Source organism: Hypanus sabinus, chromosome 3 (assembly GCF_030144855.1).
Source record: "Hypanus sabinus isolate sHypSab1 chromosome 3, sHypSab1.hap1, whole genome shotgun sequence".
NCBI lineage: Eukaryota > Metazoa > Chordata > Chondrichthyes > Myliobatiformes > Dasyatidae > Hypanus > Hypanus sabinus.
The window spans coordinates 63896159-63920173 of NC_082708.1; the positions used below are offsets into that span (position 1 = coordinate 63896159).

Sequence of the window (24015 nt, forward strand, 5' to 3'; positions counted from 1 at the left end):
GATAATCTATTCAGCTAAGCTTAAGAAACAGACTAAAAGAGTTAGATAAGATTTCCAAACCAAATTAAAGACTTGGATAATATTTATGCAGTCTCTCCTGACATTGATTTATTCACAATATAATTTATTAACTTAATCTATTGAAATAAATTTGCTTAAATTAAAAAGTCATTTAATGTGTTTGGAGATAAAAATAATAAGCTATTAGCATCTCAATTAAAAACAGCTAGAGCTAAAAGATAAAATTTAAAAATTCATAAGGGAGATGGTAGTTTAGCATGTAATTATTAAGATATTAATAAAATTTCTCAAGACTTTTATATTGAGCTTTATAAATATCAGTTTCCAGTTGATTCTTCTAAAATGAATGCCTTTTTACAAAAGATCGATTTTCCTCAAATTTCTGTTGAAGATCAACAAACCCTTGACACAAAAATACAACTGCAGGTGCTGTGGATCAAAGAATACGTACACGACAAATTGAATGTTGTGAAACAGTTTCACTTAACCTCATTATTTAGGGGCTTCTTTACCTGTACAACTGGCCAAAATTAATTTAACTTTATATCCTGCGATTAAGCAGTCATTACGAATTTGGTTCCAGTTTTGTAACTTTTTTAATCTTAAATTTAAACTTGTTAGTTCAATTTATCAAAATTATTTATTTAAACCTTTAAGTGATCCTACCTTTTTTGGAGGAATAAAGGGGTTTATTTCTTCATGGATCTCTTCCAAGTTGGCCGATTGATGTCTTTTGAGAAATTCGTAACTAAATACTCTCACATATTCACATTTTCTGTGAAATCTTCAGGTCAGATGCTGCTTACAAAAATACTTGAGTAATTTTCCATATATACAAGATTCTGACCTGTTAGATATTATTTTAAAAATAAATCCTTTAGTGAAGGGTTTTATTGGGAAAATTTATAAATTGTTACAACAGCACAATTACCCTTCACTTAAGATTAAGCAAGATTGGGAGAGACAACTTAACATGACTCTGATAATAGATTGGTTGCAGATTTTGAAGTTGGTTGCCTCTTCGATCTGTGCCAATCACTCTTTAATTCAATTTAAAATTGTACATCGTTACTATTTGACAAAGGAGAGACTGTCTAAAATGTTTCCTAATGTTGATAGTGTGACACGTAAAACTGAGACAGCCACATTGTAACATGTTTTGATTGTATTCTGTACTGAAACATTTTTGGAAGTCTATTTTCTCTACAATTTCTAAAGTTATAAAAATTAATTTACAACCTAATAAATTGACAGTTTTATTTGGTATAGTCCCTCAATATATTCATGGTATTTCTCCATCAGACCAACATGTAATTGTATTTGTTACATTATTGGCCAGAAGGGCTATTTTGTTGAAATGGAAAGATGTTTCTGCCCCTACTTTGATACAATGGTTTTTTCAGATGTTATGTCTTAGTTTGGAGAAAATCAGAAGTCGAACTTTCGATCCTCAATTTGATTTTTGTGTAAAGGTGGGCCCACTACTATTATTTTATTTGAGTTAATATGGCCTCCTTCTGATTTTTCTTTAAGTGGATTTGAGTTGGCAGATTGATGTTTTTTTATGGAAGCTTGTATGATGTATAGCTCTGGGGTTGTGCTCCCAATGGGTTTTTGGTTTTTTTTCAGTTAGTAGGGGTTCTTTATTTCCTTGTTTTTCTTTCAAAAAAAATATTAACACTTTTTCTCTTATTGATGTATTGCTTAGCTTTGTTAATCAGTTATTTGCTCATTTAATTCCTTATTGTATATAATGACATTGACTTAATGTATCTTTGTTAATAATAATAAATATATTAAAATGAATATAAGTTACTGTCAACTTCTTTATCCCAAAAAATCTGTTGCATTTTAATCCAGTATATTCTGAAAAAATTGGTTAACATTTTCCTCTTCTGATGTTCTGGAGAATTTGTGGTTATTCTTTGCACAAATATACTGTTAAAATAATGATATCCAGTGCTCTTAGTTCATGGAGGGCTTTACAAGACCAGCAAGCAGTATTTTAAAAGTAGCGGCATGTTCTTTTTGACTATTAGAGGAATTTAGAAATTTGTCAGAAACCTACTGGTATATAAATGCCGTGAAAGCACCACAGTATACTATAAACGTGACACACACACACATTGGGTAGCCACTTTATTAGGAACACCTGCACACCTCATTTATGCAAAGTAGATAAAAGCATGCAGACCTCGCAAAAACTTAAGATATTATTCAGATCAAACATAAGAATGGGGAAGAAATGTGATCTAAGTGACTGATGGAATGATTATTGGTGCCAGACAGGATGGTTTGAGCATCTCAAACTACTGATTTTTGTGCAGAACAGTCTCGTGAGTTTAGGGAGAAAGGTGTGGGAAAAACATAAAATGGTGGTTCTGTGACTGAAAGTGCCTTGTTAATGAGAGGTTGAACCAGTTCAACCTGACATGAAGGTGACTGACTAAAATAGCCATAATGTTACAACAATGGTGTATAGAGCATCACTGAATGAAGAATGTCAAACTCCTACTCCACTAGCAGCTTGTTTGCCCTCTGAGTGAAGGTCCCCTTTTCAGTCTTAACACACTACCTCCAGTTCTAGTCCTGCCAAATCTCAGTTGGGGGGGAGCCTCCTTGCATTTACCCTATCCATCTATCCCTCTCATAATTAGGTCTTCCACTTGTCAAGCACACTTGCCAGAAATCAACCCAACAGATGCCAGGCTTTTTCTGATGCCATCTAAATCAGCCTTTCTCTAATTTAGAATCTCAACCCGTGGACCAGACCTGTCCTCCTCTGTAATTACTTTGAAACTAATGGAATTATGATCATAGATCCAAAGCTTTTCCCTATATACACTTGTATCAACTCCCCTGTCTCATTTCCCAAATAGGAGATCATGTATCACACTCTTACCTGTACTAATATTGATTAAGGAAACTTCCCTGAATGCATTTGACAAACTAACCCATCCAGCACTTTTACAGTATGGGAGTCCCAGTCAATATGTGAAAAGTCAAAATTACTTGCTATCACAACCTTGCAAACCACTATCTACAAATTTGCTTCTCTCAATCCTGACTATTGGGTAGTCTTTAATAAAATAACATCAATGTGGTCATCCTGTTCTTATTCTTCAGTTCCACCCACACAGCCTCAGTAGTGAGCATTCCAGTCCATGTATAAGCACTGCTAGGACATCTTTTCCCGAATAGTAATGCAACCCCTTGCAGTTTAATCCCACTGTTCCATTTTTAAAACAGAAACCCCAGAACATTGAGTTGCCAGTTGTGCTCCTGCTGCAACCAAGTCTCACTAATTGCTACAATATCACAATTCAATGTGTTGCTCCATGCTCAAAGCTAATCAGCATTACCTATAATATTCACTGCATTGAAATAGGAGGTAAGACACAACATTATTTCCACCAAGCTCAACTTTTTGATTACTGTATTTTTTTTCATGTAGGTTTGACAACATCTTTCCCCACAACCACCCCAGTATCTGCCCTGGCATTCTGTTAACTATTCCCTATAATTCTAAACCCCCATGAGCAGCACTAGCAAACCTTCCCACAAGGGTATCGATCTCTCTCTCCAGTTCAGGTGCAAAACTGTCCTATTTGTATAGGTCCCATCTTTCCTGGAAGAGTAAAGGTCCAAAAAAATCTGAAGCCTTCCCCCTTGCATCATCATCTTAGTCATGTGTTAAACTGTATTGCCTCACCCCATGTGGCATGGTTAGCAATCCTGAGATCACATCCTTGAAGTCCAGTCCTTTAACTTAGTATCTAACTCCCTGAACTCAACTTGCAGGATCTCATCACTCTTCCTATCTATGTCATTGGTATCTACATGGACCACCACCTCTGGCTGCTCACCCTCTCACTTAAGAATGATATGGACTTGATCCAAAATGTCCCTCACCCTGGCACCTGAAATACAACGTACCATCCTGGAATCTCATTCTTGTCCACAGAAACTCCTGTCTGTTCCCATAACCAAATACCTGGTTTTCTCATCTAATTCACATGCAGACGATAGTGCTGAGGATGTGGTAACTGGTTTACAAAGAGAGGCCATGTGTAGAGTTGATAGGGCAATACTGCAGTCAGCAGGACGAGTTGCAAAGTAAATGGCAGACAAAATTGAAAATGGTGAATACAAGCCTGAAGCTATTATATTTGAATGTGCACATTATACATAATTAATATGTAGATGAACTTGTAGCACAGTTGCAGGTTGGCATGCATGATGTTGTAGGCATTACTGAATCATGGCTGAAAGAAGGTTACAGCTGGGAGCTTAATGTCCAAGTATACATATTGTATTAAGGACAGGCAGGAAGGTAGAGAGGGCAGCATTGCTCTGTTGGTAAAAAGTGAAATCAAATCATTAAAAAGATGTGACATAGGACCAGAAGGTGTTGAACCATTGTGGGTGGAGCTAAGGAACTGCAAAGGGTAAAAAGTTCTTGATGGAAGTTTTATACAGACCCCCAAACAGTAGTAAGGATGTTGCCTATAAATTACAACGGGAGGTAGAAAATGCATGCTGAAGGGGCAATGTTACAATTGTCATAGGGGATTTTAAAATGCAGGTAGACTGGGAAAATTATGTTGGTGTTGGATTCCAGGCAGGGAACTTTCTAGAATGTTTATGAGCTGGCTTTTTAGAGCAGGTTGTGGTTGAGTCCGCTAGGGGACCAGCTATTTTGGATTGAACATTGTGCAATGAACCAGAATTGTTTAGAGAGCATAAGGTAAAAGAACCCTTAGGGGAAAGTAATCATAATATGATCTAATTCATCCTGCAATTTGAGAAGAAGCTAAAGTCAGATGTATCAGTATTACAGTGGAGTAAAGGGAATTACAGAGGCAAGGAAAAGGAATTGGCCAGAATTGACTGGAAGAGAACTCTGGCAGGGCTGACGTTAGAACAGCAATGGTTGAAATTTCTGGAAGCAATTTGGAAGGCACAGGATATATACATCCCAAGGAGGAAGAAGTATTCTAAAGGCAAGATGACATAACAGTGGCTACCAAGAAAAGTAGAATGTAGAAGACACAGAAGGGCATATAATAGACCAAAAATTAGTGGGAAGTTAGAGGATTGGGAAGCTTTTAAGGATCAACATACAGCAACAAAAAATGTCATCAAGGTATAGCTGGAACATGAAAGAAAGCCAGCTAATAATAGTAAAGGGGATACCAAAACTTTCTTCAGAGACATAAAATGTACAAGAAAAGCAAGAGTGGGAATTGATGCTGGAGATGTAGTAATGGAGGCAAGGAAATGGTGGACAAACTGAATGAGTATTTTGCATCAGTCTTCATTGTGGAAGGCACTAACAGTAAAGACAAAGATCCAGATGTCAGGGGTTTATAAAGTATGTGAAGTTACCATTACTTGAGAGAAGGTTCTCTGGAAATTGAAAGGTCTGAAAGTAGATTAGTCACCTGGACTAGATGCTGTACACCCCAGAGTTCTGAAAGAGGTGGCTGAAGAGATCATGGAGGCATGAGTAATGATGTTTCAAGAATCACTAGGTTCTGGAATGGTTCCAGAAGACTGGAAAATTGCAAATGTCACACCACTCTTCAAGAAGGGAGAAAGGAAGAAGAAAGGAAACTATAGGCCAGTTAGTCTGACCTTAGTGATTAGGAAGATGAAGGATGAGGTCTCGGGGTACTCGGAGGCACATTTTAAAATCGGCCATAGTCTGTATGGTTCCCTCAAGGGAAAATCTTGCCCGACAGATCTGTTGGAATTCTTTGAAGAAATAACAAGCAGGATAAACAAAGGGGAATCAGTTGATGTGGACTTGGATTTTCTGAGGGCGTTGACAAGGTGCCTCAAGCTACGAGTCCATGGTATTACAGGAAGATTCTAGCATGGCTAAAGCAGTGGCTGATTAGTAGGATGTGAAGATTGGGAATGAAAGGAGCCTCTTCTGGTTGACTTGCAGTGTTCCCTAGTTGTGTTGGGACCAGTTTGATATATGTCAATGATTTGGATGATGGCATTGATGGCTTTGTTACGAAGTTTACAGACAATATGAAGATAGGTGGAGGAGCAGGTAATTTTGTGGAAGAAGGGAGTCCACAAGAGGACTTAAACAGATTAGTAGAATGGCAAAGAAATGGCAGATGGATTACAGTATATAGTCATGCACTTTGGGAGAAGAAATGAAAGGATTGACCATTTTCTAAATGGAAATAAACTGAGGTGCAAAGGGACTCGGGAGTCCTTGTGCTGGATTCCCTAAAGGTTAATTTGCAAGTTGTGTCTGGTGAGAAAAGCAAATGCGATGTCAGACTAGATTATAAAAGCATAGATGTAATGTTGAGACTTTGTAAAGCACTGGTGAGGTCTCATCAGAAGTATTGGGAACAGTTTTTGGTCTCTTAGAAAAGATGTGTTGAAACTTGAGAGGGTTCAAAGGAGGTTCACAAAAAATGATTCCAGGATTGAATGACTTGTTTATTATGAACAGCATTTGATGGTTCTGGCCCTGTATTCACTAGAATTCAGAAGATTGAGAGGTGACCTCATTGAAACCTATTGACCAATGAATGGCCTTGATGGAATGTATGTTTCCTATGGTGGGAGAGTACAAGACTAGAGGACACAGCATGAGAATAGAGGGGCAGAGAACTGAGATGAAGAGGAATTTCTTTATACAGAGAGTGAATTTGTGGAATTCTTTGACACAGACAGTTGTGGAGCTCAAGTCTTTATGTATATTTAAGGTAGAGGTCGATAGATTTTTGGTTGGTTGGTTAGGGCATGAAGGGATACGGGAAGAAGGCAGGAGATTGGGGCTGACAGGAAAATTAGATCAGTCATGATGAAATGCTGGAGCAGGCTTGAGGAGCAGAATTTGCTCCTATATCTTATGGTCTTAAGTTCTTATACCTTGCTACATACATCACAAGTCCCTGGTATCACAAAGGTGTCTGTGGATTTATTCATGCTTTGCCTTCCTGATGGCATGGGAGAGCATGGTTCTTGCTGACCGTAGAGTTGCCCTGAATGTTGCTTGACTGCTTGAGTTTTTCCAGATTTCTGGAAACAGGCCAGGCAGCATCTATAAGGAGAAGCACTGTTGACGTTTCAGGCTGAGACCCTTACGGAGAATTATACGTTGGACCTGGAGGCTGGTGGGGTGGTAGGTGAGGACAAGGGGAACCCTATCCCGAGTGGGCTGGCGGGCGGATGCGCAGGAAATGGGAGAGTTGCGTTTGAGAGCAGAGTTGATGGTGGAAGGGAAGCCCTTTTGTTTAAAAAAGGAATAAATCTCCTTCGTCCTGGAATGAAAAGCCTCATCCTGAGAGCAAATGCAGCGGAGACGGAGGAATTGTGAGAAGGGGATAGCATTTTTGCAAGAAACAGGGTGGGAAGTGGAATAGTCCAGGTAGCTGTGAGGATCTGTAGGCTTATAGTAGATAAGCCATCTCCAGAGATGGAGACAGAAAAATCAAGAAAAGGGAGGGAGGTGTCAGAAATGGACCAGGTAAATTTGAGGGCAAGGTGAAAGTTGGAGGCAAAGTCAATGAAGTCAACGAGCTCAGCATATGTGCAGGAGGCAGCGCCAATGCAGTCATTGATGTAGCAAAGGAAAAGAGGGGGACGGATACCCTTATAGACTTGGAACATGGACTGTTCCACAAAGCCAACAAAAAGGCTTAAATGGGCATAAATGGGACCCATACGGGTGCCCATGGCTACAGCCTTGGTTTGGAGGAAGTGGGAGGAACCAAAGGAGAAATTATTGAGATTAAGAACTAATTCTGCTAGACCAGGCATGGGCAAACTGCGGCCCGTTAAGCTTTTTAATCCGGCCCGCAGAACTTGATGAAATTATATTAATAAACCTTGTTAACGTTTTTCCCCGCAATTCTGGCGTTTTCCCAATAGATGACGCACTCTATATACATTGACCTTTGTTGAGGTGCAGCGTATTACTCCACATTTGCGCTTTACTCTTTGTTCGGCTCGACCTATTTGTGTGAACAGGCGTTCAGCGTCATGAACATCAACAAAGCCAGCCACAGATCCAAGTTAACTGACCAACACCTCAGATCCATCCTGAGAATCGCCACAACAAAACTAAATCCAGACTTTGATGCGCTGGCTAAAAAGGGAGACCAACAACACTGTTCCCACTGAAATTAAAAATAAGTTTCTTCGTTGTGTTATGTAAAAAATGCATTTGAAAATATTTTTTTCAATAAGCCTTACATGTTACATGTCATTTCTGTTAAGTGATGGACATGAGTAGTGCGCAGGTGCACGTACGTTCTCAAAATAAAAAATGCGCTCCAGATCAAATAACGCGCTCCGCATACTGGCGCGCTGTCACTGTTCTGTCTTTGTGCTGGTCGTTGTTGAGTTTTGGCACGGGACAATTGAATAAGAAGGAGCAGGACAAGTGGACCTGCATCTCCTACCGTTTTTGAAATAAAGACAGTCAGGAGGAGAGTGATGATGATAATATCTGGAAGTATAACAGAATTTTCAGAGCTTTAAAATAATAACTGTTACTGTTAAAAAAAAGCTATATTTTATTCATTTAATTTTCGGTGTTTTAAAAGTCATTTCAATAAATAGCTAAATACCATGGGACTTCAAAGACAGATATTTTGTTGTAATGTTCATTTTCAATTGAAATTAAAGCACATGTTTTCTACATATCCCATGATATTTTATTTTCTCTTATGAGGTGTATTACCAAAACACTCCGTCCATCTGCTCCTGGTCTGGCCCCCTGTCAAATTTTAGAACCCTTTGTGGCCCACAAGTCAAAAAGTTTGCCCACCCCTGTGCTAGACGGAGGAGGGTGGTGGTAGAGGGGAATTGGTTAGGTCTGGAATCCAAAAAGAAGCGAAGAGCTTTGAGACCATCCCGGTGGGGGATGGAAGTATATAGGGACTGGACGGCCATTGTGAAAAGAAGGCGGTGGGGGCCAGGGAACTTAAAATCATTGAAAAAATCCAAAGCGTGAGAAGTGTCATGAACATAGGTAGGAAGAGATTGAACAACGGGGGATAAGACAGAGTCAAGGTATGCAGAAATGAGTTCAGTGGGGCAGGAGCAAGCTGAGACAATGGGTCTACCTGGACAGGCAGGTTTGTGGATCTTGGGTAGGAGGTAGAAACGGGAAGTTCGGGGTGTGGGAACTATGAGGTTGGTGGCAGTGGATGGGAGATCCCCAGAGCTGATAAGGTTGGTGATGGTATAGGAGACAATGGCCTGGTGCTTCTTAGTGGGGTCATGATCAAGGGGTAAATAAGAGGAGGTATCAGAGAGTTGGCGCTGTGCCTCGGCCAGGTAGAGGTCAGTACGCCAGACAACAACAGCTCCCCCCTTATCAGCGGGTTTTATAGTGAGGTTGGGATTGGTGCAGAGGGAGTGGAGAGCAACGAGTTCGGAAGGAGTGAGGTTGGAATTGGAACAGGGTGTGGTGAAGTCGAGACGGTTGATGTCCTGTCCACAATTAGCAATAAAGAGATCCAGAACAGGCAGAAGACCAGAGCGGGGTGTCCATGAAGAGGAGGAAGGTTGAAGACGGGAGAAGGGGTCATCGGTGGGTCTAGGAGAGTCCTTGTCAAAGAAGTAAGCTTGGAGACGGAGCCTGTGGAAGAAGAGTTCAGCATCATGGCGTTTGCGGAACTCGCTGAAGTGTGGGCGAAGGGGGACAAAGGTGAGGCCCTTAATGAGGGCAGAGCGTTCTGCCTCAGAGAGTTGAAGGTCGGAGGGAATGGTAAAGACCCGGCATGGATGAGAGATGGGGTCAGAGGGGGGAGGGAGGCTGGTAGTGTCAGTGGAGAGGGAAGGGTTGGGGTGATCCATAGATCCATTCCCATTCTAATATGTCCATCCATGGCCTCCTCTACTGTCAAAATGAATCCAAACCTTATATACCAGCTGGGTAGTCTCCAACCTGATGGCATGAACATTGACCTCTAATTTCTGTTAATGCCCCTCTTCCCCTTCTTACCCCATCCCTGACATACTTAGTTGTTTTTTTCTCTCTCTCTGCCCATCACTCTGCCTGTTCTCCATCTCCCTCTGGTGCTTCCCTCCCCCTTTCTTTCTCCTGAGGCCTCCCATCCCATGATCCTTCCCTTCTCCAGCTCTGTATCACTTTCCCCAATCACCCTTCCAGCTCTTAGCTTCATCCCACCCCCTCCCCTCTTCTCCTATCATTTCGTATTTCCCCCTCCCCCCATTACTTTCAAATCTCTTAGTATCTCTCCTTTCAGTTAGTTCTGACGAAGGGTCTTGGCCCAAAACGTTGACAGTGCTTCTCCTTATAGATGCTGCCTGGCCTGCTGTATTCCACCAGCATTTTGTGTGTGTTGTTTGAAGTTCCAGCATCTGCAGGTTTCCTCGTGTTTGCTCCAGATTTCTGGTATTGCTTTAGATTTCAGCATCTGCATGGTTTTTTTCCATCTCTCTGCTCAATGTTTTCACCCTTCAAAATTCCAAATCTATCTGGTCTATTCCCTTTCTCTCCATTTTTTCACTGCAAGTGATGTAAACCACTTACTTCCCACTCTCCTTGCAAATGTTAAGCTTCCCTGAAACCAGAAATGCTGTTGTAAGGTGTTTAAGCCTTGTAGAAAATTCTTTGACAACCTTTCATACGGTGATCTCACTGTACTACATCACTCCGTGGTTTCGCAAGCAGTCGGTGATCTCAATTCTTCAGATGCTTCCCTTCAGGTTCCCCAACCTCATAGTCCTCATCACAAACAATCACCTCCTTTGTCAAATCCACAAGCAGGACTTGTCCTGTTGGGATATGGTCTTGGTGCTCACAAAACTAATTTCTTCTTATTTTAACTCTACCCACTGTGGTCCAGCCTCTTCCCACTTAGATTTACAGTACTTTTATATCTTCTACGACATTAAAATTTTATAGATCCCTGGTCCCAGCTGGTTCACTTTCATCATGGTTGTTCAATCCCTCTGCACTTCCAGTGGTTTCTTTCTTGAGGCTGAACTAGTGCACCATTTATACTACCCCCTACCTGGTTGAAGTTGTTCCAATGTTGAACATTTCTTCTTTGATATCATTCACTTCTTCCAAGTAAATAAGTAGTCTTTGTTACAAATAGGGGTTCTAGTTGTGCTTTTCCCTTTGTGGGATAAGACAGAACGTTACTTTCACTTCTACTCACACCATCAACTTCATCTCTTCTCACATGCATTACTTTCCTGCTCGCAAGAAAATCAGTTACCAATTCCCAGCCTGCTCTCACTTTCACATACACCATCCATATCCAATCCTTCCTTGGATTTTGTCAGCTCTTTTACCTCCATTTCAGTAAATGGCTTAGTAATAAGAAAACACTACAAGCCCATAAACTGACAATTCTCTGTCCTTTTGACATTGCCAACTAGCTGGATTCTGATAACTCACACTTGTTCCTCAATCACATTTTATTCACCACGTGCACAAAGAGAACAGCATGGTCTTTGTCAGCAAACTGTTTTGAAGTTTAACACAGCAATATCATTTCTGTACAAGAAATCAACTACTGGATCCAGTGGAAACACTGTGCACATTAGAGTCCCATCATTTGCATATTTAAGTACCAAAATAATACATAATGTATTTCAGATGCTAATAACCAACTAAATCTATGTGTTTATGGCCTGTAATACCTGTACAGTTCTGGTCACCACATTACAGAAGGATGTGATTGCATTGGAGTGTACAGAGGAAACTTGCCTGGGTGGTCTGTTTCAGGTAAGTGACAAACTGGGTAGACCTTGCAGTGGAGGAGGCAGAGAGATGACGTTGTAGATAAATAAATAAATAAATATTTATATTGTCTCTGCCATTTTGTTTCACAATCACACATACCCTTCAAACTCTTTACTCATTCCCTCTCCCTGAACCCATATTCTCTTTCCCTTCTACTGACCTCCCATTTGCTATTGTTTTTCCCTACTTTCTCCAGGGAAAATTAACAGTCTGTCGACAAACGTTGCTCCCCTGTTCTCCCACTTTTCTTCTTCTGACTTTTAATGGCAGTTGGCAGTCCAACTTAAAGGTGCATTACCACCACCAACTGGACTGGAGTGTGGAGAGTTGGAAAATAAAACTTTAAAGTCACTTCCAAAACTTTTGAGTGAAAGTTATCAACCTCCAAAGACAGTGGTGCAGCCTCCATTTGATCACTTTTAACCTTACATGCTCCACATTGTAACAGAAATTCTTCAGCTGTTTCATAATGACACCCCAGTGATGTTTTCCAACAAAATACAAGGAATAATTGAGCACAGTATGCCCAAATCAAAGTCACGTCAATATAATTCCTTCCCTTCTTGTTTCACCCCTTCTCCCATCAATCCAACTGTTTTATATATTCTGTAAAGGTGTCTCCCCTTATCCCAATATCCCACAAGTTTTATCCTCTAATTCTTAGCCGCGCCAACTCCTTAGCTTCTGATTTGCTAAGTGGAAGATCGATATCCACAGCTGAACTTTTAAGAGCTTTTTTAGCCAAACAATCAACCTGCTCATTCCCATCCACACCTCTGTGTACAGGGACCCATAAGAAGAGACAAGTAAACTAATGTTTTGAATATGAAATAAAGTAAATCTGCCCTACTGCTGGAACGACCCGTTTTAAGACTAATAAAACCGGGAAAGAATCTGAACAAATTACAACTTTGCAACGACAAATTTCCTCCACCCACTCTAAGACCAAAATGGTGCCAACCAAATCTGCTGTTTTTACTGATAAATGGCTAGTAAGACGTTTCTTTATCATTACCTGTATTTCAGGCACTAAAACAGCCACACCAACATTCCTAGTTAAATGATCTTTTAATCCATCAATAAAGATGGTTAACCTACCATAATAATTTTCCTTCCCATAACAAAGTCAATTCAAAGGCCGTTTCCTCCGGAAATTAAAGCGTTATTTTTCGTAATTGAGCTGGGTAACACCGGAAGTTTATCCCGTTGCTAATCAATCTGCGTCTCCGCCTGGTTCATCGGGGTTGAGCGCAGCAATGCCGGTAGATTCCGGCACCGCTCTAGGTAAAGTTACCCAGGGGAAATCATAGGGGTATCCGTGCGAAGTGAGGCATTGAGTTATCTAATGCTACTGACTGGAAGCGATGTGTCTTAAATATGTTTTATGATTTGTAACGCGACGCTGTACTGGTGAAGCAACTTGCTTTTTCTTACAAGTTATTTCTTTAAGTCTCTGTTTGGATAAAGGAGGTCTGAAATTACTTAATTCTCATTATCGCCGCTCATTAAAAAATTGCGTCTTTGATTAATGGTATGTTACTTTTTAAATAGCTCACTTTGCGACTTGATGTTAGATGTGGTTTATGATACACCCTTGTTGAGCTCCTGTCTTGAGTCTCGCTGCAGTTATGGATCAATGAAAATACGGGCTATTAGTATTTTAAAAACAGAAAATTCAAAAAGTGTACACGAAAGAAATAAATTGGCTGGTCCGCAGAGGGTCCTGATGAGATTTTCCAGAATGCGATGCTGAACTTCAGTTTAAAATGCGACAGTAACCATGGCAGGCTTCAGAGTGCAATTTATGCGATACGTAAAATTAATTGAATCTTCGGAGCTGTGAGGCCCCGGTACAAACGGCTGCACCACTATGCAACCCTCGGATATGCGCTGGTTCAATATTGTACCTTATTTGAATATTCCCCTCTGTCTATTTTTCATATCGATTTCGTAATCCCTTTAAAACCTGACTTTTGACCCAACTTCTCCAACTCAAATTAGGTATCAAGTTCAGCCTAGAATACCCAGTTCACAGCTTGTTTCTTGCGGATGACTTAACAATTCATTCATTCCTTTTCTTACTAAATCAAGCATGACGTTATTGTTTGTTGTTTTTGAAACTAATTATTCCAGGATACTGCTAAATTGATCAATAAACTGAGTGGATTTGTTACTTGAGTTAATTTCTTTTCTCCCACCTCATTTATTTCTGTGAAAATTAATAAAATTTCACTGTTGATTTGGATTTACTGCTGAATGTTTCCCTGATCTCTACATTAATATATCTCTAAAGCACCAGATTCTATAGATGCTAGAAATCTGCGCAACACGTACAAGGTGCTGCGAAATGCTGAATTCGGCAAGTCAGGCAGCGGTTATGGAAGGGAATGAACAGTTGGCATTTCTGGTTTAGACCCTTCAACAGGACTGTAAAGGAATTGGACAGAAGCCAAAATTTGAAGGTGGGGGAGGAAGGAGTGCAAGCTGGTAGGCGAATCCAAGTGGATGGCTGGGGGAGAGGGGTTGAAGTAAGAAAATGGGAGGCAGTAAGTGGAAGAGCTAAAATGTTGACAATGAAGGAATCGAATAGGCAATTATTTTACATATAATCTGTGTTTTATAAATGCAAAGGAAATCAGTGATGTTGAAATTCTCAATTGTTCTACTCATGTATCAGTAGTAACACATGATGCTCTGTCTGGGTTCCCTCCAACCTGGCATAACCTCTAACTTCTGGGAGATTCTGCCCTTTGCCCTTTTTATATTCCCGTCTGGTTTTCCCTCTCCCCTCTTCCCCCTTCTCGTCTCCTTTCATCTCCTCTCCTCCTTCCCTTTCTTCCATGATCCACTGTCCTCTCCTATTACATTCCTCCTTCCTCAGCTCTTTGTCTCTTTTGCCTTTCATTCATCCCTTCTCCCCCATCTACCCCCTCTCCTGGTCTCACCTATCACCTGCCAGCTGGTGTTCCTTACCTTCCCCCTCACCCTCTTCATCTTCTTATTCTGGTTTCTGCCCCCTCCCCTCTCGTGATCTCAGCCCAAAACATTGCTCGTTTATTCCCCTCCATGGATGCTGCCTGACTTGCTGAGTCCCTCTAGCATTTTGTGTGTGTGTTGCTTAATATATCTCTTGTTGCGTTACTACTGCTAAAAATCCATGAGTGGCCTTTACATCCTCTACTGTTCCTCAATTATTTTCAAGCTTTTTCTGGTACTCGTCCACCCTTCCTGAAAAGTTCTAAAGAAATGAGAGAGGCACTTGTTATTTCCTATATTTTATACGTGCCAAGGAGCCCAGTAATATTGAAATGATGTTGTTATTCTCAATTGCCATTGTGTTAATTTTATTTTCAAATGTTGTTTAACAGATGCCAGGAAGAGGTGCTTCGCTGGTATTCATGATGCTGTTAAAGCTGGCAACGTGGCAGAACTTGAGTCGATGGTGAAAAATGGAGCCGGCATTAATGAAGTGGATCCCATTCACAAATTTACTCCATTGCAATGGGCAGCACTCTCTGATAGTTTAGAGGTGAAACGTTATTTGCCAGTGTATCAGCAGATAAATGTGTGTTGAGGAGAAAATAAATCAGCCATGATTGAATAGTGCAGCATTCAGGTGCGCTGAATAGTCTAATTCTGCGCCTGTGTCCTATGGTTTTAATTGAGGCACCATATAACAGCTTAGCAACAGTTTGTATATAATGGTTATGGGCTCATTTTCCTGGGTTCAGGTAAGCAGGTAATTAGATGGAGAGAGTTGCTGCCAGATGCAGGGAGTAATTGTTTTGCTGTTAATGACATTGTTTAGCAGGATTGTTTCCCAGGGATACAAGAGTGTTCCATGGTCTGCTGCTCTGCATTTGGCTGACAGCAAGTTGTTTTCATCTTTCTCAAGCTGCAGTGACCTGGATGCCCTTGATTTTCAGTCCCCCTCCCCCTTCATTGTGTTCCAGAAAATCCTGTGTACCATGTTTTTATGTTTTGTAACTTCAAAACATTAAACTAATTCAAAGGAAGATATGGGAGTCTGAAATGTGAGGCTAACTTTACTTTAAGTTTACTTTAAGTGACACGTGCATGTATCATGTGGTAGAGTGATGATGTACCGGTATGTAATTCACATATTTATACATGTAACACATAACGAATTACTTAAACAAGAATGCTTAATCAAACACTATATATAGACAGGATTACTCAAACATTATTGAAGTATTAAATACACAGCATTCCTCTCTGCTTGGCTTTAAACTCTAACTTAATACAGCATGCATCTCAACTATATACAGACTGTACTATATAATACAATATCATACAGGCATCCACAGCATAGTAAATTTTAAATGGTCCTATTCAAGCCTAAAAATTTAATTGCTGTGGAGGCTTTCTTACTGTTAATGCCTTTCTTGACAAAGGATGTCACTCAGATTCTGGGCCCTCCTCCATGGTGGTTGTAGGAGATGACTCTGAGACTGCAGGAAGTGGTTCTGACAACTCTGGACTCCTTTCTTCTAGTTTGTGCATCTTGATCTTGGGAAAGTGCATTTAGTTCATTCTCGAATATTCTTGGAATATTAAATGCACAACATATGGTCAGAAAGAAACTGACAGAAGTTTCAGCAAAGCCATGTGAAGATCATAAATGAAAACAAAAGAAAATGCAGAGATTGTGACTAAATGGCTAGAGATTTGGAGCTATTTAAAGTTGTCCTAAATAAGGTTAACAGTCCCATTACTACCTAGTATTACCATTCCTTTTATATTTCATTCTCATCTGCCTTTTGTTATATTTATTTCTTCTCTTTTTGTCCATCTTAAAACTTATTGCAGGTCATTGTAGAAGAAATAAACATTAACTCTTCACAGATGCTGCCAGTTTTATTATGGCCACATAACCCGTTTCTTACCATATTTCACAGTAAAAGCAAGCTGATAACCTAATAGTACTTATTCTAGTATCTTGCTCATTTCCAATTACTGAGTGCCTTCTGTTTTCAGTGTTTCTGCCTAACATTGTCAAAGAGTGGAAATAAAAGCTAGTGTTACATATTTTAAATGCATTCACTGAGAAGCTGAAGATGAATAAGAAAGTGAAAGCTTTGAGATACAGTATGATATAGAAGGTCAATAGACAATAGGCAATAGGTGCAGAAGTAGACCATTTGGCCCCTCGAGTCTGCACCGCCATTCTGAGATCATGGCTGATCATTCACTATCAATATCCAGTTCCTGCCTTGTCCCCATATCCCTTGATTCCCCTATCCATCAGATATCTACCTAGCTCCTTCTTGAAAGCATCCAGAGAATTGGCCTCCACCGTCTTCCGAGGCAGTGCATTCCACACCTCCACAACTCTCTGGGAGAAGAAGCTCTTCCTCAACTCTATTTTAAATAACTGACCTCTTATTCTCAATCCATGCCCTCTGGTACTGGACTCTCCCAACATCTGGAACATATTTCCTGCCTCAATCCTATCAAATCCTTTAATTATCTTAAAAGTTTCAATCAGATCCCCTCTCAATCTCCTCAATTCCAGCGTGTACAAGCCCAATCTCTCCAATCTCTCTGCGTAAGACAGCCCTGCCATCCCAGGAATCAACCTAGTGAATCTATGTTGCACTTCCTCAATTGCCAGAATGTCCTTCCTTAAACCTGGAGACCAAAACTGTACACAATATTCCAGGTGTGGTCACACCAGGGCCCTGTACAAATGCAAAAGGACATCCTTGCTCTTGTACTCAATTCCCCTTGTAATAAAGGCCAACATTCCATTTGCCCTCTTCACTGCCTGTTGCACTTGCTCATTCATTATGGTCCTGCAATAATACTTTATTTTCTCTTCGGCCAGCTTGGTATTTGTAATTAATTGTAATAATTGTTCAGATCTTTGTAAATTGGCACTGTTAAAGGAGCAGGATACTTATGATCTATTTGGTATGTTGCAGTGCCTGCATTGGTTGCTGTGGCATGGTGCGGATATGACAAATGTAACTCCCAGGGGTTGGACCGCAGCCCACATTGCAGCCATTAGGGGCCATGATGCCTGTATGCAGGTAAAGTAGCTCAATTGTTTATATTCTTCTGAACTAAAATAAATAATTAAATGATTTTGGTGTTTTACAGTACTAGAGGGAGGTGACAGGTGACTAAATAGTGCAGTAGTCTTCACATCAAAATTTTCATTTCAAAATTGAACAGACTGAGGGAATGAAGGTAATATCTCTTTTGGCCATAATAGAGCAGCATCCTTGATCTTTAAACATTGTTTATAAACAGCAACGTGGAAGATCATATAGATGCTGATAAACTTGACTTAATACTCCTCTGTTCTTTTCCCCAGGAGGCAAATCTGGGTAACTGCAACTTAAGTTATCACTACATCTTGTCAGAATGAATGGTGGTCAGTGTGAAAATCCATAAATACCCACAAAATCCATCTTTTGAAATTTGGATTATGGTTTATCATTCTGAAGGATGTTCATCAAGAGTTTAACTTGCAACTCTTTGTTACCTCTCTGAGTTAGCCTCACTCCCAGAAGTGATGTTTCTCAACATTGTATCTGCGTTGTGAAGTCTGAAGATGATTTCAGGTTTTATCATGAAAGCAGTCTAAGCTGACTCTGATTTTCTCCTCAGGCCTTGATAATAAATGGTGCAAACTTAACAGTGAAGGATGATAGAGGCTGTACGCCACTGCACCTGGCTGCTTCACATGGACACTCGTTCACTCTTCAGATGATTCTTCGCAGCGGTGTGGTAATTACCTGTCAGGATTGATCAATATGTTTATATTGTCATATGTTGAAAGATTGGAGCAACTGGGCTTGTATACACTGGAATTTAGAAGGATGAGAGGGGATCTGATTGAAACATGTAAGATTATTAAGGGATTGGACACACTGGAGGCAGGAAGCATGTCCCCTCTGATGGATGAGTCCAGAACTAGAGGCCACAGTTTAAGAATAAGGGGTAGGCCATTTAGAACAAAGATGCGGAAAAACTTTTTCACCCAGAGAGTGGTGGATATGTGGAATGCTCTGCCCCAGAAGGCAGTGGAGGCCAAGTCTCTGGATGCATTCAAGAGAGAGTTAGATAGAGCTCTTATAGATAGCGGGGTCAAGGGATATGGAGAGAGGGCAGGAACGGGGTACTGATTGTGTATGATCAGCCATGATCACAGTGAATGGCGGTGCTGGCTAGAAGGGCCGAATGGCCTACTCCTGCACCTACTGTCTATTGTCTATAATATTCATGTCTCAAGAGGAGGATGGGAATTTTTGGGAACTCAGTAGCATGATGGTTACATGATTGGTCTGGTTGCCTGAGGCATTCGTTTGTACCTTTGATCTAGAGATGTGAATTTGAATTCCGCCATATTAATCATCAATAAATGTGAGATAATTATAATAAAACAGTGTAAAGGTGACCATGAGACAGAAACAGGTTATCATTAAAAACCCATCTTGTTGGCTATTCATTTTCAAACCTTCAGCAGGTCTCGGTGAAGTATGGTGTTAAATCCATGGTAAGGTAGCAAGCCTTTCAGCCCGCTTGCAGTTAAGGATGGATAACAAACGTATCTTGTGAATATCAAAAATCTGAATGGAAAGACAAACTTACAGCACAGAGATAATAATAAAAGCAGATGAAATTATTTGCTTTTGTTATTGCTGAATTCAATTTACATTGTTGAGACATTAAAATGATTGGATAATTTGAATGCTGAACAAAGTGGAAAGGCCTATATAATTTTATTTTATCATGAATTTGGGATATGAATACTCATACAACACACAGTCTGCAAATACTGATTTCGGAGCTGTAAGTCAACTTTTTTTCTATTTGTTTGTACTCAGGATACTAATCCAGCCGATAAAAACAGTTGGAGAGGAGTCCACTACGCTGCCTTCCATGGAAGGCTGGGCTGCTTGCAGCTTCTGGCCAGGTGGGGAGCAGATGTGAATGAAGTGGATCAGGATGGGAACTTACCAGGTATGCAGTGCTCTAATCTCTCAGTTGCCACTGGTAAGAAATGCTCAATTCTCATAAGTACCAATCAAGTATGAAGTTATTCGACTACAATTTAATCTGTAAGGCTTTTGTTAAAAGCACATTATTTTATTTTTTTATTGAGATACAGCATGGATTATGCCCTTCAAGCTGTGTCTCCCAGTGAACCCCAGATTTAACCCTAGCCTAATCATGGGACAATTTCCAATGACCAATTAACCTACCATTTGGTACATTGTTGGACTGTGACAATCTCCATTAAGAGAATCCAACTTTTTCTATTTGATGTTCAGTGATATGATACAGACCCTACAGCCCAGCATGAAAGTGAGCTGAAATTTAACTGGCCCAGCTGCAAAGGAGGTGTGGATAAGAGAGCTGATCAAAGAATGGTAATGCTATGGGTGATTGATTCATCTCCCTCTTCTATTTGAACTGTCATTAAGTACATCACTGGCATGTACAAGTCAGAAATTATAATATCTAGCAGCAGTCAAAAATATTGATACCATATAGAACAAAATAGCTGGCTTGATAACCTACATATTCATTTCCTCCATCACCAAGGCACTGTGACTGCATCTAAAACGTACAACGACAATTCTCCAAAGCTTCTTGACAGTGCAGCCAGACCAGTGACTTCAACCACACCTGCAGGACCTTTCCACTAGCCAGATTGCAACCATTTGGTTAGCAATGTCCAGGCAAACTGAGAGGCAAAATACAGAGAAACCAGACTAAGGAAATTTACAGCAGTCAAGAAGTAACTTTTTAACAAAATGGAATGTTGTGATTTTATTTTTTGGCATTATATTTTGAAAAGAAGGTAAGGGGTGAGACTGTTGGTGAATGGGAGCTCCAGGTATAGTAAATTGTCTTTTATTTCATGAGTTCTTCATGAACATTTTGGGCAGAAATAATCTGTCTACTTTCTGCCTTCTTCCTCTTTCCCTTATTCCTGCTCTTAGAGTCGTACAGTAACATAGCAAAGAAAAAGACACATTGACCCCACTTGTCTGTACCAACATAAAGTAGTCCGTTTGGCTAATATCCCTCTATGCCCTTCCTGTCCATATACTTGTCCTATTAATATTGTTATTGCACCTGTTTCCACTTCGTTTTCTGGCATCTTATTCTATGTAGGCACTACCCTCTGAATGAAGTTGGCCCATGTCCTTTCTAAGACTTTCTCTTATCTTAAACCTTTGCCTTCTAATTTCTGATTCAAGTTCCCTGGGAAAGAGGACAGTGTGCAATCACTCTCTCTAGGTTCTTCATGATTTTATTCACCTCTATGAGATCTCCTCTCAATCTCCCACGTACCAGGTAATATAGCCTGGCCAGCCTTTCCCTCGAGTCCTCACAGAGTTCTTCTAAGCCTTCTTTGCACTTGTCTTATAATTTTAACAACAGTCCATTATAGTCCATTGGACCTATTGGGCCAAATTGCAGCGTTCCGATTAGGATTTGATTACAGTACAATTGGCCTCTGCATTGCAGGGTAAGGAGGGGCGTAGAAATTCAGACAGACCCTGATTAGATTTATTACAATCCACTGACCGCCACACGTTCAAAAATGAAGCAGTGGACCAAACCCTCATCCAGCCATGCTTAAATCACATTAACCTAATTGCTTTGGACACACATTTACAGAGCAATCGCTCAGGCCAGGTGCAGTTTCAATTAATTTGCCATTACGTCCCACCAGTGTGCACCACCTACATGTGATGTCACCATTGAGCATGTCTTTCGATTGTCAGCAAAGGGAGGGTGGGGGTGCTGAGCGACCGGGATAGAAGAGGACAAAGATCAACGTAAAAGCTGTTTGAGGTGTGAGAAAGATGGCAGTCAAGGGACCGAGAGCCAGCTTTGAAACAGTGCAGAACAAGGTGTTCATGATGAGAACAGTCCAGCCTTCGTAATGGTCAGGCTGTACAGCATTTGGTAGACCTCCATTAACCTTAACACCTGTGGTATTGAATTCTTAAGTGGCCCACCAGGGCATTTCAACCAGACAGAGATTTTGCAGTATTAGATTAGTCATATGTACATTAAAGCATAAGTGAAATGCATCGTTTGCACAAATAACCAAAACAGTCTGTGGATGTGCTGAGGGCAGCCTGCAAGTGTTGCCATGCTTCCTGTGCCAATATAACATGCCCACAGTGTTTAACAGAACACACAGCCAATGTATGAGACAGTCGCAGCAACAGCAAAACAAACCCCTTCCTAACCCCCAACCCCATCGGGGACCACGGGTCTTCATCCTTGGGGCCTGCCGACCCAATTTCCATCCTCGGGGGTCACTGGATTGTAACATCAGGATCTGCTGACCATCCACGTGCCTCCTGACCTGCCGACTGACCTTTGGCTTCTGGACCTGTTCTGCACTGACCTGGACCCACCGAATATTGGGGGGGGGGGGTGGTCAGAGGCCTTTATCCTTTGGGCCCAATGACGTCTGTCCTTGTCCATGGGGATCGTTGGACCATGTTCAGCACTTGTCACCCTGACTGCCTTCCTCTGCCAGTGATGTACTTAATCACACATCGTGTGCTGGCATGGCTTTCATCATGTACATAAGTTTATGGGTTTATAACATTGATATAGGCTGTTTTTGTCACCCAGTAGCCACTGTTTGGATTGCCTGATTGCTTCAAACATAACTGGGAGAACTCACTAACACTAAATGAAGGCTGGCAGGGCATTGTGTAATGATCTGCGTGAATCACTGCCAATATTTGCACACAGCATTGATGGGAGTGTGACACCTGTTACTTTTGGCATTAAACTGTGCTGACATGCCGCACCTGCGAAGTAGTGTGTGGGTAGAGCATAGAACATGGGAATCTACAGAACATTACAGGCCCTTCGGCCCACAATGTTGTGCCGACCGTGTAACCTACTCTAGAAACTGCCTAGAATTTCCCTAGCATGTAGCCTTCTATTTTTGTAAGCTCCATGTACCTATCTAACAGGCTCGTTTAAAAAAAAAGATATTGTATCCGCCTCCACCACCGTCGCCGACAGTGCATTCCACACACCTCCCACTCTCTGTGTGGAAAAACTTACCCCTGACATCTCCTCAGTTCCATGCACCTTAAAACTCTGCCCCCTCATGTTAGCCATTTCAAGTAAGGGGAAGAAGCCTTTGACTATCCACACGGTCAATGCCCCTTATCATCTTAAACACCTCTAGCTGGTCACCTCTCATCCTCCGTCGCTCCACGGAGAAAAGGCCAAGTTCACTCAATCTATTCTCATAAGATACACCCTCCAATCCAGGCAACATCCTTGGAAATCTCCTCTGTACTCTCTCTATAGTATCCACATCCTTCCTGTAGTGAGGCGACCAGTATTCCAAGTGGGGTCTGACCAGGGTCCTATATAGCTGTAGCATTGCCTCCCGACTCTTGCACTTAATCCCACGGTTGATGAATGCTAACACACCATGTGCCTTCTTAACAACACTGTCCCCCTACGCAGCAGCTTTGAGTGTCCCATGGACACAGATCCCAAGGTCTCTCAGATTCTCCACACTGTCCAGAATCTTATCATTAATATTATATCCTGTCTTCACATTTGACCTACCAAAGTGATCCACTTGCACTTATCTGGGTTGAACTCCATCTGCCATTTCTCAGCCCGGTTGTGCATCTTATCGGTGTCCCGCTGTAAACTCTGACAACCCTCCACACTATCCACAACAACCTTTGCGTCATCAGCAAACTTACTAACCTACCCTTCTACTTCTTCATCCAGGTTATTTATAAAAATCACAAAGAGAAGGGGTCCCAGAACAGATCCCTGTAGAACACCACTGGTCACTGAACTCCATGCAGAATATGAACCTTTTACAACCACTCTTTGGGCAAGCCAATTCTGGATCCACAACGCAAGGTCCCCTTGTATCCCATGCCTCCTTATTTTCTGAAGGAGCCTTGCATGAGGAACCTTATCAGATACCTTACTGAAATCCATATGTACAAACGTTTGTACTGCATCCACTGCTCTACCTTCATCAATGTGTTTTGTTACATCCTCAAAGAATTCAATCGGACTCATAAGGCATGACCTACTCTTGACAAAGCCATGCTGACTTTCGCTAATTTAATTATGTCTTTCTAAATGCTCATAAATCCTGCATCTCAGGATCTTCAACAACTTGCCCACCACTGAAGTCAGACTATAATTTCCTGGATTATCTCTACTCCCTCTCT

At 41.0% G+C, this 24015-nt stretch overlaps 1 protein-coding gene across 4 annotated transcripts in view; it reads left to right on the top strand.

Annotated features, from left to right (window-relative positions):
• The first annotated feature begins 12998 nt into the window (after positions 1 to 12998).
• LOC132391394 (ankyrin repeat domain-containing protein 42-like) overlaps positions 12999 to 24015 on the top strand; it is a 42777-nt gene continuing 31760 nt past the window's right edge. For all 4 annotated transcript variants that reach the window (XM_059964514.1, XM_059964515.1, XM_059964513.1 and 1 more), the window contains exons 1-5: positions 12999 to 13069; positions 15154 to 15314; positions 17731 to 17838; positions 18422 to 18541; positions 19642 to 19777. In XM_059964514.1, the coding sequence (XP_059820497.1) occupies positions 13042 to 13069; positions 15154 to 15314; positions 17731 to 17838; positions 18422 to 18541; positions 19642 to 19777 (553 nt within the window). In that variant the 5' untranslated portion in view covers positions 12999 to 13041. The remainder of the gene's footprint in view (positions 13070 to 15153; positions 15315 to 17730; positions 17839 to 18421; positions 18542 to 19641; positions 19778 to 24015) is intronic.